Raw genomic sequence first — 15,919 nt, forward strand, 5'->3', positions numbered from 1 at the left:
AAAGCAGAAGCCATATTGTATCTCGAACGTACACAACAAATGTTTTTCCCAAAACTTCAGCACTTCTAACTATAGCTGCTCCGCGCCTACTTTCCACCAAATGTTTTGTATCTCTCGCAAAAGAGAGTAGGCTGTTGTGAGAAAATAAATCGAAGCTCTCTGGCTCCGTGAGACAATCTACACTCCATGCTGTAGGCAGCCGGATCCGCTACCGCCGAGTACAGGGATTCGTCTTCTTCGCATTTCTTGCCCCCCCCCCCCATCGCTGTCCAGATTCGGAGCGGATTTCTAATTCTTGTTTTCTAAATGCAGGAGGCCGTCAAAGAAAACAACAAGAGACGGGAGATGGAAGAGAAGATGAAACGGGCAAAGATAGCAAAAGAAAAAGCCGAACGGGAAAAAATGGAGCGGCAGCAGAAGAAGAAACAGCTCATTGATATCAATAAAGGTAGGAGCAAAGGAGAGAAGGGGTTGTTGGTATACGTTCTTCAAAGATGGGAGTCTCATTCCATTAACTTATGCAGATTTCATGGTATGTAAACCAACCACATACTCGCTTCTGTGTCCTCTCTTTGAAGGCTGTCCCCCAAGACATGAATTCATTATATTGCATCCTAATTGCTTTTTAACTCTCATATGCTACATGCTAGAAATATTCAGAGGTGTAGCTAACTAATAAGTGAAGGTAAGTGAGATGAGTTTCTCCAGTTCCTTTCCAGTTAGAAATATATTAGTACATTGGGTTTGTTGGATAACACTCAAAACTCTTCTATCATTAGTACAAATTGGACTCATTCACTTGCTTGTTTCTTTTATTTTTCTCCTCCTATACCCATTCTCTGTTGGTGTCATTCTGTATGGTTAGCTCTCATTTAGGTGTAATGTAAGGAAGTTTTACTTTACTGGTAGATAAATGGAACAGCCTCACAGCATAGGTAGTAGAGGCCAATACACTGAGGGAATTTAAAGTTACCCTGAATCTAATACAGGGCCAAGGACTGATTAAGGTTTGAGTCTTTACATTAAGCAGAATGAGTTTCTTGTCAGTGTGCATATGTGTGCGTGTGTGTATATGAGCTCTAAATGGCTCTGTGCACAATGCAAGATATAGGCATTTCTTTAAGACTCATTTACAGAGTGTGTTTTCTTCGGTATGTTTGGCAGAAGATGCAGGGGACGAGATGGCACAGGGAAGAATTAGATTGAACAAGAGATTACTGTATTCTGCAGTTTACTGCCCTCCTCCTGTGAGCATTGCCATTCTGCGGTGTGCCTGCGCTAATCCTTTGCAATCATAAAATATATAACAATGCTCAAAGTGAGACGTCAGTTTGTTCTTTTTAACCAGCGCACGTTCCCTGACCCATTTCCGCAGTACCTGGGTACAGATGGAGCTTGTCTCGTAGCTCGCTGTGATTGTAACCGGGCTTCACGCAGTAATAGCTTATTAATGTAATTGCTGTTGTTCTTAAAGTAAAACTGAATATTATAATACAAGTTACAGGCTCTAATGTTAAGTATATTCTGCATTAAAGTGGAAGTCCAATGGAAAAAAATATACAGTAATAACCCCCAGCGCTGTATACAGTAATAACCCCAAGCGCTGTATACAGTAATAACCCCCAGCGCTGTACACAATAATAACCCCCAGAGCTGTATACAGTAATAACCCCCAGAGCTGTATACAGTAATAACCCCCCAACTCTGTATAAAGTAATAACCCCCCAACTCTGTATAAAGTAATAAACCCCAGCAGTTTATACAGTAATATAACCCCCAGAGCTGTATACAGTAATATAACCCCCAGTGCTGTATACAGTAATAACCCCCAGTGCTGTATTCAGTAATATAACCCCCCAGCGCTGTATACAGTAATATAACCCCAGAGCTGTATACAGTAACAACCCCCAACTCTGTATAAAGTAATAACCCCCAGCGCTGTATACAGTAATATAACCCCCAGAGCTGTATACAGAGTATGCACTGCCCTCGCAGCCTCTCATACTGAAAACTGAATTGTGTTATTAAGGGTTGAGAATAGACATATTTTAACTTTAAAAAAAAAGTGGAATTTCTGGTGTAAGTAGCCGATATTTCCTGTAAATCATGGAATAGGCACAAAATGTGTTACATACTTATGTTCTCATTAAGAGTCTAGCAGTAGGATCAATGTTTTTAAGGAGGTGGGGGGGGCTGCTTCTGAACATAAAGAAACATTTTTTTTAATAAGTTAGGACTTTAAAAAGACCATGGCTTCTGGAAATCTCTGCCTTAAGCTTCTCATGATACATTCATGCACAGACCCAGCTCATCGTAACATCACACAAACCCAGAGCCAAGTGCCGGATGCAGAAAGAGAATAAGAGATGCCTGAATCCCATAGAGAGTCACTATCAGAATGGAGAAAAAGACAAATGGTATCCAGCGAAGTGACGACGATGGCACTCGTGCGTTAGAAAAAGTTCAGGGTCATTTACATTCTACTCTTTTTGGAATCGCCAAGTTACAACGATCTAACGCTGGAAGTGATTCAGCACAGGTTATCATCACTAACGAAGTGCCCTGTTTTAAATCAGCGTGCCACTAGTGCTTACAAAACAAAAAAACGCAAGTTTCAGACGTCAAAGAAGACATAAAAATAGTGTTTCGGGCAAATAGCTGGCTGCTTTCCAGTACGTTTACAGAATAACCAATTCTTTATGAATTGGAATGGATCTCTCGCACAAAAACATATCATCTCATTAACCTACTTAGAACATTCTGAAACTTCTAATATTTACCATCATACACCTCTCTTCTGCTCTCTGATTGGCTGCACATTATCTTAAAGGGGTCTATTCAGTAAAGGTGGGTTTATATCAGGATAGGTTATGAGGGATTCATCTCCAGACTGTGTCACCCTGCCCATCCATGCTGAGACCCTTCGATAGATATAAAAACCCTGAAACGTTGAGGCCAACCCTGACAAGAACGCTCTTTAACGCCAATATTTATCACAAGAAGACCGAGTATTTAGCGGACACCTTAAACGCAGGTAAAAAAGTGTTTTTAAAATGCTGCGTCTTAAGATTTGTATTATCCACCGTGCCCTGAAGTGCCTTCTTATTTCCGTCGGCCGGGGCTTCCTAACGCGGTTACGTTTTGCTGAGCTCTGCAGATTTCGGGAAAGCCCCCGTAAGGCAGGCCGGCAACGCGTGGTAACAGCAGACCGCATTAGAATTTCATTCTCTTTACGGATGTGGTTAACACAATGAATGAAACAATGTTATTAGGTTTCTGTATCCCACTGGTGAGAAGTCACTTTGTCAAAATGACAGCTTGGGAAAATATGAGAGCCATTCGTTCCTGGCCTGTGTCATATTTACTTAGTTTGGCCAGAAATAAGCTGCGTTCTGCATTTTCTCTACGCCTTCTCTCCGTAGCGGATCATTCCAGTTTATGAAATTATTCTTTGCAGTTTTCTGATCGTGTATATTGTTGCAATTTTGGCAACTGAATTATTCTACAGTCGTATCTTGGTAATAGAGCATAGAAATGATGTTTATTCCTGTAGTTATAAATGGCTGTTTATAATATCGACCTTGCCCAGGAAAGCTGAGGGAAACTTACATTTTGGGCTTTCCGATTCTAGTCCTTAATGGCTAGATTTTTTCGGCAAACTCTTCCATATGATTTAGCTATGCACAGATAATGATATGTTAATGACATGTTGATTTAAAAAAAATAAAATTCATTACCCCGGAGGATTATGTTAGAGCGTCCAGAAAAAATACTCTTTCTTTCCAAAACTTTCTCACTTTTTACAAAGTTTCTATGGGAAAAAGTAGAATACGTGTGGGGCGTTTTTAATGATATAATACATGTTAAGAGGTGTGCAAGATAGTACCTTTTGGCACAAGTAGCCAAGTAAAGCTAAGCAGCCCCCCAACCCACTTGTATGTACATAACCATGCATACTCACGCACCCGTTCACTCTTACCTGGAGCCTGATTTGAGCCCTGCTTGCATATGGTAGCATCACCACTTCAGGGTCACGTAATGTTGAAAATAATTCCTTGAAATAAACATTCAATGGAATCCCCTATCCATTCTCTTCTCTTTTATATCAAAGTCCTCCTTTTTTTTGTAATCTACTCTATTTACAGCAGTAAGCGGTGTTCGGGTTCTGTGGGGTGTGCATAAGTAGGCTTTACATGACATGGATGTGGCTGTATGTGAAAAACAATAAAACAGTAAGTGATTTTATAGGAATGCTAGTAAAATTTAGAGTGACTATCAATCATGCTCGCAAGCTGATAAAAGGGCATTCCATTATGAATTCAGAGCCAGCTGTTACTCAATTATACTTGAGGGAGCATAAGTGATGTCAAGCCTCTGTAAGAACTGCTTATTTGTCAAACCTAACTGCTTCTAAAACAGAGGAAACAAAGTTTAAAGATGACAAAGACAAGATAAAAGTTTCAATGGAATGCCTAAGAAGTGAAGACTCCATTTGGAAGTCACTTTGAGATGATAAGATTCGTGTCCCTCTCTGTCGGCTGCTCGATGTCACTCATATAAGATCTGTTATCCAACTACAATCATATTATTTTTCCTACTAAAAGAACCAATGAAAAGAATGAAATGCATTAAAACTTCTTTGTGATGGCACAATTTCACATTCTCGGCTCAGATCTTCTCAATTTATATATAGTAGAGTAGATTGTTGCGTTGGCCATGATTGTCATTAAATGCCCATATCCAGGATCCTTTGAGTCTGTGCCGTTTGATGTTTTTTTTGTTAAAAAAAGACAAGATCCTTTTGAAGACGTGTGCTACGACATTAACTAGCAGCCTGGGCATGAGAACTTATAAAGTCTTTAAATATTGGTTTAGAGATGTTTTCTTGTACGGTAGGGGGGGTGGATAGATGCGTATTTACCTTCGGTGCTGCCCTAGGCCTAAACCAAGAACAGCACCACCAGCAGCCCCTTTTTGCCACCATTCTTACCACTGAGAGCCGGGATATGAAATTATAGCATGGGTGCTCTGTAAAAGCGAGTTTAGTCTTGAGTCTCAGGGTTTTTCCCCAGTCTCAGGGTTTCAGGGTGAAAGGTAGAGATTCTCAGGGTCACACAGCCTGGAGCTTCCTATTCTGCACTGCCAGGATCATACCCACGGTAAATGTCTCTCTCAGAGACGGGTATGTGACTTCAATTATAAGAAAGGTGGAAACAATCTCTGGTGTACTGATATATTTTAAAATTCATTAAAAACGCTGAAAGCCATGATATACGTTATATGCAGATGAACATCTTTGGACCGGCTCTGTCGTTAATGACCTGACCTCTCTATATGTAGATAAAGAGCTATATATTATTGAATAAAGCGGGGCCGGATTAATTATAATGCAGTATTGCTACCAGATTCGCAGCCATATTTCTTGGGTTGACTGAGTTCTAGTTTCCAAGTGTAACATACAGATCATTTATATCACATTTTTGCATATATTTTCCCAATTGCAACGCAGGGACGCAAATTTACATAATGGCGGAGACCTCTTTTCTTACGCTGATAAATGGAAAACAATATTTCCCGTGTCGGGGAACCCGATAGGAAACGCAGGTTGAACTTCTTCATTCTTCGGCAGATCCTTGGCATCTAATGAATGGAATTTATAGCACAAAAAGATAGAATGAATAGTCCGCGGCACATGGAGGTGACAGGAGATTGAACTATAAGCTTTCTGTTTAAATATAGATATGTCAGTCTCCAAGGACCAACATCTGTTACATGCATGCTCTATACTGACAAGCGCAACATCTTAATAGAAAATGCCTGGTTTTATGGCTGGGAAAATATTTTACTAAAAACAAGTTTCCAAAAAAGTTAGTTTTTTTTTTGTTTTTTTTTTAAAGTGAATAAGGATGCATTTATTTGCAGTCCTATTTGATACGTTTTATTCACATACATTATATCAGGCTCAGGGTAGTATAACATCTTATTTTTCCAGCACAGATCAGATTAAAAGGAATAGATCCCCCTATTCTGCTGCATATAACACTTTAATAACTAACGTCAGATACATTCCCAGTACAGCGGAGCCCCCCAAGCCCTTCCCAGAAATAATTATTTAATCATGGCAAGGTTTGCATCTTTATTTCATTTTTTCAGGGATTTTATAGGTTTATAAGAATAGGTTGTTGTCATAGAAACTGAAAAAAGTATTCTTTAAAATATCTGTTTTTATATGATTAAACTTTTCAGATTAAGTAATAAAATGGAAAATCTGCTTTATTATGTTTATTATGCCAGGTAGTTCAATTAATGATTTTTATGGTATTTTTTTAATAATAAAATGTATATAATATGTATATTGAACAAAGAACGGCAGATAAGAACCATTCGGCCCATCTAATCTCAATGTTTCTTTTCTGCTGTAAACACTCAGACCTTAATCCTTGGTCTCATGTTAGATTTAAGATAGCTTTATGCCTATACTGTGCATGTTTAAATTACCTCACTGTATTAAATTCTACCTCTTCTACTGGGTGGCTGTTCCACTTACCTACCAACCTCTCAGTAAAGTAAACTTTATGGGACTTCAGTTTTATGTTTTTCAAATGCAAAAACTTGCATGACTGTTCCTTAAAATCTAACTCTGCACGTGGCTTCTAGTAAAAGTAGTACTTTCTTTTCTCCATGTAGTTTCCATGCAGTTATTTTTGGTAAGTTCTCACGATACAGGAGCATAAAAACGTAGCGAGCAGCCACGCATATCAAGACGTCGCCCACACTTACACCATCATCCGGCCGCTGGCCTTAAAGTGCCAGGGCCACGTTTTCCAGCTTGGATCCTTAACATGGTGAAGCCAAATGATCAATAGTCCTGCAAACTCTAATAAAACTTGTCTTTTCCCCCAATATATTAGCACGATACTAGACATTAGACGTTTTACATTAAGCATTTGTTTTCCCGCTGCCTTTCCTGTTTAGTAGGAAAACGCTTCTCCCGTCCCTACGATCCCTCGAGAAATCAATGCAAATAACTCTATTGTCCTCTTGATTTTGATGCTTTAGAAGAGAACACCGAAGCCTTCATCTATGTTTCGTCTTCATGCCAAATCTATTCTATTCCTGTCACATCAAGCCTGCAGCATCTGAGATAAATGTCATTGTGGGGTATATAATGTATGATGATGTATATCATAAAGGAGGCACGCTTGTATTTTTTTTTTGGGGGGGGGTATTATTTATTACACCAACATTAGGTTTGCACGAGATGTTAGCCAGGAATAAAAACCCTAAGGTAACATTTTATTTTAAAATCTTTGTTTTTTTTTCTTTTTTTCTCTTTTCTTTTTTCTTTTTACCCTACCGGCAATTCAACAAAGTAGTGATGAGATTTTATTGAAATACAGCACGAAAACAATAGCCCGTGGCTTAAAATACACATCAACATAACGAAAACCTGACTTCATCCATTCAATTGCAAATATGTAGTCAGTGGATAAACATTTACGGTCAGAGCAACAGTATCTACTTGAGATTACAGAGGATTAAATCGAGGAGATTTACTGTATTTCAGAGTTTACCGTGATTTCTACTAAGCGCTCTTTTTTTTTTACCGGTATTAACTCTGATGAACGTATCTAGAAAAATCCACTTTGTTTTCATTTTTATTGGATAACTGCTTAGTTGTCAAGGTCAGAATGTCAAGGACAAATTGAAATGAATGTGTCTGAAACGGTTTTCGGTTGCAATGAATTATACCTAAATATATTGCCGGTACTTCTTTGTACAATTATTTTAATCTTCACATATTTCATATACTCCTGCAACCCTTCATAGTCTCTTGTTAACCCTTACAGTTTTTCTACCTCTTGTGCATGGTTATATGAATTACCATATCCATGTGCTACACATTTCATGGAAACTCCCATTAGTTTCTCCAAAAGTATTATTATTTACACAGAAGGATATCACTTTATAGAATTCGTTTTTGGACAAGTAATTTTATCTTCTGAACTTTTGGTTCTGATGAATTGGGGTGCTTTTTACATTTGGGAATGATATTTATTGTCATTTCTCCTTCATTCACTCTCTCATGCTCTTTCACACTCTCATTCTCACTCACTCTCTCACTCACTCTCTCACACTTTCCTGTCCCTGTCTCTTTTCCTGGCAGCTCTGCTTTCTCTCTTGCATCTTCTGTTTTCTTTCTTCTGACTTCTTTCTTCATCTACTGATCTATGGACATGGTCTCCTGGTGAATTTCTGCAAATGGGCGGAGCCTCAAGGCACACCCACTCCCCTTTTCAGCATGGATCGGAAGATTTTCTTCTGTTTTCTTACCAATATGCCATAGATAAAACCCCTGCTTGATCACAGGTGATTATAATTATCTTAGGCCTTATCTTTAGGACCAGCAAAGAGACTTCCTAGCTGATCATATTTTTTTCATACTGCCCTAAATTAAAAAAAAACACACTTTTTTTTAATATTTGCAAATAAGATGTTTTTTATAAACGTGATTAATTATGATATTTGTATTCATTCTGATTTAAAGGGGCTGTCCTATTTAGATAATGCATTAATAGCACTCTATAGTTAAGCAAATAAACCTTAGCAGATCTGTGCCGGCATCTGTGTCACAAGACAAGTGTTTTTGGCAAAAAATAAATAAATACATGATTAAGTTTTTTTTTTCTTAGAAGGGATTATTTCACGGCAGAACTGGCATCTTTTAGTCTGCCACTCATTATATAGCACACATCCCCACTGAGCGCCCATCTCTCACAGCGGGATGGTCCAGTGTTACAGGTCAGGTTGGGCTGGCACCTGCTTGGAGAATTCAGCCGAATAGGTGGAACAGCACCTTTAAGCCATCGAAAACCACAATATATCCAGCATTCTTTAGTACAGCTGTATTAGTAGGGCCAGGGCCGGCCCTACAATGGACCCGTCTGGGGCAATTGCCCCAGGCGGCACTTCAGAAGGGGCGGCACTTTGCCGCCCCAAGCGTTTTTTTTTTGTTTTTTTGAAGCGGAGGAGAGAGAGAGAGAGGGGCACCGAGTGGTTTTCGCTTACCCGCTCAGCGCCCCTCTCTCTCTCCTCTGCGGCGAGTTTCCCTGTTCGGTCTCGGTGCCGGCTTGTAATGCAGAGCGCCGGAAGTGACGTGAATTTCCGGCGCTCAGCATTACAAGCCGGCACCGTGGCAGCACAGGGAGACTCGCCGCAGGACTGTTTAAGGGTAAGTACCGGTGGGGGGGGGGTAGATAATGCCGCCCCCCCCGGCGTCGGCGGGGGGCGGCATTTTAAACTTCGCCCCAGGCGGCGTTAAGTCTTCGGCCGGCCCTGAGTAGGGCTAACATATAATTTATTAGCTTGTCTTGATCAGGCAGTTCCCTCATTCTAACACATCAAAGCCATCTGATTCTAAACACATAGGGAGCTCACCGAGGAGCAGCAAAGTGCTGGTGCCCCCATCTCGATGCAAATATTATTTAATCAGGAACAGTTTTCACTTCGTTATATCCAATTCTCATAACAATTAAATTCACCTTTTTTACTTGTAGCATAAAGGCAAAGCAGCGAACGAGCGGCTTCATTCACAATTAGCATTGAATGAATTGTTTTGTAGAAGTATTACAGATTCCCCAGAACGCAAATGAATATAACGGATATGGAGTTCATTGATAGTACTTGGTAGAGATTTTATATTTCTGAAAATTTAATTAGCTATTTATTAATCTTAAATCAGTTTAGGGCTAGCGTTAATTTCTAGGGCCCCGTATGAGGATAGAGAGAAACATCTATTCAAGTATGAGTTATATTTATCAGTGTTCCATCAGTATATATATATATATATATATATATATATATATATTAAAAACATTTGCAAGATATAAACAAAAAATTCAAAGAATTCTAGGCAGAGACATCTATCCCTTACAAGTTACATAGAGTAGAAAAAGTAAGGCTGTGTCATGTACCAAATCTATGTTGAAGAGGAGCCACAATGGACTTCTTCCCCATCCTACACTGACCAGAAAGCCAGCGAAAAGGGACTCATGTCTGCAAAACTTTCCATCTTTCCCTGGCCAGAAGACCGACAGGAGGCTTGTACCCCTTAGGACTGTGGCAAAGCCTTGGAACCCCAGGGCATTTACTGACCTTCCACCAAAAAGGGGCAGGCCTAGAACCAATAAGAGGGAGGTGGTGACCTTTCTTTCTCTCATTCCCCTCTTTCTTTCTTTCTTTCTTTCTTTCTTTCTTTCTTCTTTCTTTCTTTCTTTCTTTCTTTCTTTCTTTCTTTCTTTCTTTCTTTCCTTTCTCTCTTTCTTTCCTTCCTTTCCTTTTCTCCTTCTTTCTCTATGCCTTTCTCTTTTCCTTTCTCTCTCCCTTTCTTTCTATTTTCTTTCTTTCTATCTTTCTTTTTATCTTCTTCCTTTTTTTTTTCTTTGTCATCCATGGATCTGTGTGACTTATAATGAAGTTTTGATTTAATCTACACTTCTGAACCTAATCATGGTTATTTTGCCCCTGAACATTTTAGACTAATGGTTTTTTTTTCTTGCACAGCTTTCACTTTTTTCTTTTTTAATCTTATAGTTTTATGTGCCCTACACGGTGTTTTTAAGTGAAATGTTACAAAGTAGCAGTCATTTACCATAAAAAAAACCCCTAATTTCATTTTTCTCCTTTCTCCTTCACTTTCGTGTCATTTAGTTCTAAACTCTTGGAGGTTTTGCACTCTCACTATTTTTGCAAACGTCTCTACCTCCTTTTCCTTTAAATATTTCCTCCATTTATTCAGCGAGAAAATATTCAGCAGAGCTTCCAGCGGCTGCGATAGTTTGACCATTCATTTATTTTCTTGATTTCCCCCCAGTTTTCTAATGCCCCCTCTGTGTAAACGCAATTTTCAAATCGCAAACAACACGTTTGTACTGGAAAACACAGCATCCGCATCCTACAATAGTGCTGGAATTCTCAATAGCAATTAGTTGCATTGTGGCATATGTAATAATGTGATTTAACACGCTTCTGTTTTTTAATTAAATACTCACAAACACCTCTGCCACTGTGTGCAAAGTATTCTGGCTAGCTCTTTTGTTAACCACCAGCTTAATATTACTAATAATATAATAACTGCACTACATGCATTGCCTAAAAAATACTCACTAGACCTTTTTATCATGATATATTCTCTTTTAAAAAATAACACCATTGTTTAATATTTTTTATTGTTTATTGACCAAAGCAGAGGTTTGCTGGAGAGCTTCTGGTTCCACCCGGGGACCACTTGGGAGCTCCCTGGGCAAGTGAGTGGAGATCCGAGGTTCTCCAACTTGACCATGATCCTCACTGCCCACTAGAAAGGGAAAGTGGAGCGGCACCCAAAAATCAGGACTGTCCCATGAAAACCAGGACTGTTTTGTCAATCAGTTGATATGAAAACTCTCTTGCCAAAGTCTGGTTTTAGTAAATTAACTCTTCTGGGTCAGAAATAACCATCTGGAAAATGCATCATGCAAATGGATGGTATTTCTTCAAGAGTTTCTAGTAGATGAGATCCGAGTCTGCTGTAACGAGGCAAAGCACGGCAGATATTCCAGCCTCCACTTCTAGTTATTATTACTCACTGATCCTCATTTTTACAACGGTCACAAGGTTAGGCTTAACTCAAATTTATTTTTTTGGAACTAAATAGCATTAAAACCGAGAGATGACTCTCTGAATGCAAGGAAAAATTGTAGTTGACTCTGTGAGAATCTATTAAATAAATTCCCTATTCCCGTCTATTTTCATGTTGACACTGCCTTCCACCTCTTACAACACATTTATCTGGGTTAATTTAGCAGTATATGGGCTATGCGAAAATAAATTGCTTTTCAAATTTGTAGCAGCTTGGCTTCTAGAAATATATTATACTGGTGTAGGTGAGAAGTACTTTCTTATCTAACAAATTGTCACGAGAAGCAAGATCCATATCTTACGCTTCTGTTCTCGAAGAGCTAGAAATATGGTAGAGTTATTCATGATGGTTTATAAGTCGGTCGTTCTGGGTAAGGAAGTCTCTGATCTAATCTGTAAAGGTTTTTTCCCTTACCAAATTTTATTGATTAAGAGCTCTTTCAAAGCCATGTATATATATATATATATATATATATATATATATACATCGTGGCTTGGTATGGATCTTATCTAATATATGTTAATATTTGCTGTTCGTGACCTGGTTACAGGGTACAGGAGGAAAATCTGAATTTTCACATTTTCATTGATATAGTTTGATTCAGAAGCGCGACCGCACTTTATCCACATTCATATAATAATAAAAACAATCGGGAAATTACCGAGACCCTTGAAATATCTCTTTTTTTTGTGTATTTTCCAATTCGTGTTTTAGTCATTTTCCAAAAAAGACAATTAAGGCAAATAACCCGTAATGATGGCGCTGATACAAGAGCTGGACCTTGAGTATCCATATAGACCTTTAATTCCAATTTATTTTGTGTGTGCTTAATATGTTGCCGTCCCCTCTCAGGACATGCACAGTCTACATAAAATATATACTCAGGCTTTGTACATTCAGACACGTCCGCAAGTGCCTCGCATTTTCTAGCGCATTTAAGAAAAAGACTGTTGTTCTGTACAATACATGTATTATATTAAAATTCAGACTCTAAACCGTGCACACAATGAGATTTTTGGGAAAAAACAAGCAATTATGTGTACTGTTTTCAAAAAAACATACATACTATTTACATAAACATAATCCAGAAAGCATACAAGTCCCAAACCCGTTATTATAGGAACCTGCTTGTTAGATAACCATGTGAGAGTTTTCTGCTTTGCAGAATTATATCCCATGGAGATGATGGTTATAAGAGCAGTAAATACATCTATAAATACTAATAAAAAAATAATTGAGCCCCTGTAGTGCTAAAAAAAATGAGAACTATGATGATTTTGTATCCTAAATCCTTATAGCAGCTTTCATTGCTAATCGCCCACTTCTCTGAAATCTTTGGTGTCTCCTTTCATCTTTTCTCTCTTCCTCTCTAGTTTCTCCTTTAGTCTATCCTTCTCAGTCCTCGACTACACCTCCTCTCTTGGAGGACTATTCTCTATGCCAATGACATGCCAATTCGCCTTTCCTCTCCTGATGTCTGGTCAACTCTTCTAATTCACAAACTATCTCCCTAAAATTGCACCCTGGCTGGTATCCCACCACCTGAAGCTCAGCAGCTCAAAGACCGGTTATTCCTCTGCTATCCTGAAATATCCAGAATGATTGACAGTAAATTGATAATTTGGTTCCCACCATGAACAAGTCATGACGATAGAAGCTCATGTAGATTCCTTTCCTTACACTCCTATTCACTGAAACTTAGTGCCTACTCTTTAAATAACTAAAGAACATTTCTTTGACGCTCGTCTTCACAGAAAACATAGGAGGGATCTGAGTTATATGTTTGAAGCAGAGCATGGGTCATTTGTCAAGTTGTCTAAAATAATCAACCTTGTTATAGCAGCAGCAATAGACATTGTTTTCCCCTTTCCATCGGCTTTGTTAATGATCTCCCTCTAACAATACACAAGCATTGATCGCAAAACGGTGGAATCTAACATTCTAACATATTAAAATCTTTATTTTTATATTATAAACAAAATATATATTGTTATACCGTGTGTATTCGCCGTTCAGTTCTGAACGTTTACCTTTTTTTTTTAGAACAAAGATGGAAAAAATGTTATCCTAACTTTTTTATAGTTAAGATTTCTAAATGATCCAGACGATCGAACAACAAAGTTATTTCAAAGATTTGGTTAGCATTTTTCCATTGACACAGGCTGGATATGCGAGGCCGCACGTTGCGTTTTTAGACTCATGTAGGGTGCTGACCATGACAGGACTGGGCAATTGCCTGGTGGCCCTCTGCCCAACATCAGGGCTGTCCGGCCCTGGTACTGCCATGCGTATCCAGGACCTTCTCCACAGTAGTAGTATGTATGTGGCCCTACTGTCCACCAGCCCTATAGGCGTTTGCCTATTGCGCCGGATGGACAGTCCCAGTCTGGGTCTTACAGCAAGTAGAAAAATGGGCAGACTCCATGGGTCCAATTCTGTATTTCTCCGTCTTGCATCATCTAACTTAAGCTATGTATAAAAACGCCCTATAAAAAGGTCCTTATTATCAAGCTGCCTCGCGGGATTAACTCGCACACCATTCCGTTATATATATAACATTCGGAACTCTGTGACATTAAGCTAAGTTAAATCAGGTTTGACTCCACCGGATCACAATCATGGGATTGATTCCATTACAATAGGTTCATAACCTGCCTGGTTGGGAGCATCTTAGAGGGAATTGACAAGAAGATCAACAGCATCTTATTAGCTTTTCTTTATATGAATACTCAACACGCCATCAATAATAAAACAGACAAGGCCTCTAAGTTGGAAGAACAGCAGGGCAGATGTGATTTCTTATTTAATAGAGTCTCATAAACAAACTGGTGTGTGGTCTGCCCAGACTGACAGCGTTCATAATATTTAAACTGATGTATGTTTTTAATTCAATGGTTTTATGAAATCGTGACTATTTATGTATGGTTTTTATTGTCCAAGTTTAATTGCGCTGAGATTAATTTTGCCTCGTCTTTTCCCCTTCGCAGAGGGTGACGAGACAGGAGTGATGGATAGTCTGCTCGAGGCCCTGCAGTCAGGAGCCGCTTTCCGAGATCGCAGGAAAAGAACTCCAAAAGTTAACGGTGAGTGAGCCCTTCCGAAAAAGTTATTTAGCAGTTGTGCTTCACAGCCTGTTTCCCCATTTCGGTGCAACATCACAGCGGGTTATTGTGATGTAATCACTAGATTGAGCTTGTCGACTGTGTCTGGATGGTTGTAATTGGTGCAAAGAAATATTAAAAAAGCCATAACAAAAACACGCTTGGTTCTAATGCTTACATTTAAATGCAAAAGATTGCTTTGGTTTAGTAGTGGATGTTGTTAATTCCAATATGCTGGGAAGCTTCTTTTTTTTGTAATTTACGGGGAGCATCCCTGCTCCTTTTTAAAAGGCTAAAACCAGATCTTCTGGCTAAAGAGGCGTCCATGGTCTGGTTTCTGACAATGATTCATGATGGCGGCGGAGCATGGAATGGGTTAAAAGCCACAAATAGGAAACAATCAACTATATAAGCTATACAAATATTTCATATTAAAAATGATCTTTTTTCTATTAATATTTTCATTTGTATATAGAGTAGGTAAAGGAGTTGTTCCTTTCCAACAGCAGGTCCTCTATGAGTCCTTCCCAGAAGAGAGTTCTTGGCCCGGTTCTTGAGTATTTTACACCATGACCTGACCGATATAGGTTTAGTGCGTGAATTGCAGCTCGTCTTTGTAGATAACATAGAGTTAATGAATTATACAAGTGTTCTTGCTTCCATTGGCTTGTCATGTTGTTTTGTGCATTGGTTACATACTGTGTTGTCCAACAGGGTCCCCGTTGACTTAAGTAATGCCAGGGTTTATGGATCTGTCTCATTAGAATATAAATCACTTTGCATTTATTGTGTATCATCCTCAAATCAGGCTCATTTCCTAAATATTGTCAGTAATCATTATATTCTCTCGGTTTCCTTTGTATATTTTGTTTATTTATGCCACCAATGTCCTTAATGCGTTAATCAATCAATCAATTTACCGTGTAGAAACCGAACTTCATTTTTTGGGGTTATTCAATAAAAAGAGAGTTGGCAGGAAAGTTGTGGTTTTATACAGCAGGTTTCTCCAGCGAGAAGAGCTGAGCTGGCCCTGTATAATGTATAATTTAATGGGCGAGGAGACTCACTGGTTTAACTATACAGTATACAGGGCCAGTAAGCTCATTCTGCAGCAGAAGCTCAATGGGGTCATGATGTA

General features: G+C 38.9%; 1 protein-coding gene across 1 annotated transcript in view; it reads left to right on the forward strand.

Annotated features, from left to right (window-relative positions):
* The window catches only part of LOC149298289 (protein diaphanous homolog 2-like), a gene marked incomplete at its 3' end in the record, with an annotated part of 441,418 nt that extends 426,655 nt beyond the window's left edge, over positions 1-14,763 (forward strand). The window contains exons 29-30 of the mRNA XM_089487690.1: positions 313-448; positions 14,668-14,763. Coding sequence (XP_089343816.1) covers positions 313-448; positions 14,668-14,763 — 232 coding nt within the window. The remainder of the gene's footprint in view (positions 1-312; positions 449-14,667) is intronic.
* Positions 14,764-15,919: the final 1,156 nt, after the last annotated feature.

Source organism: Sceloporus occidentalis, unplaced genomic scaffold (assembly GCF_023333645.1).
Source record: "Sceloporus occidentalis isolate IW3139 unplaced genomic scaffold, rSceOcc1.0.p SCAF_34, whole genome shotgun sequence".
Taxonomy (NCBI): domain Eukaryota; kingdom Metazoa; phylum Chordata; class Lepidosauria; order Squamata; family Phrynosomatidae; genus Sceloporus; species Sceloporus occidentalis.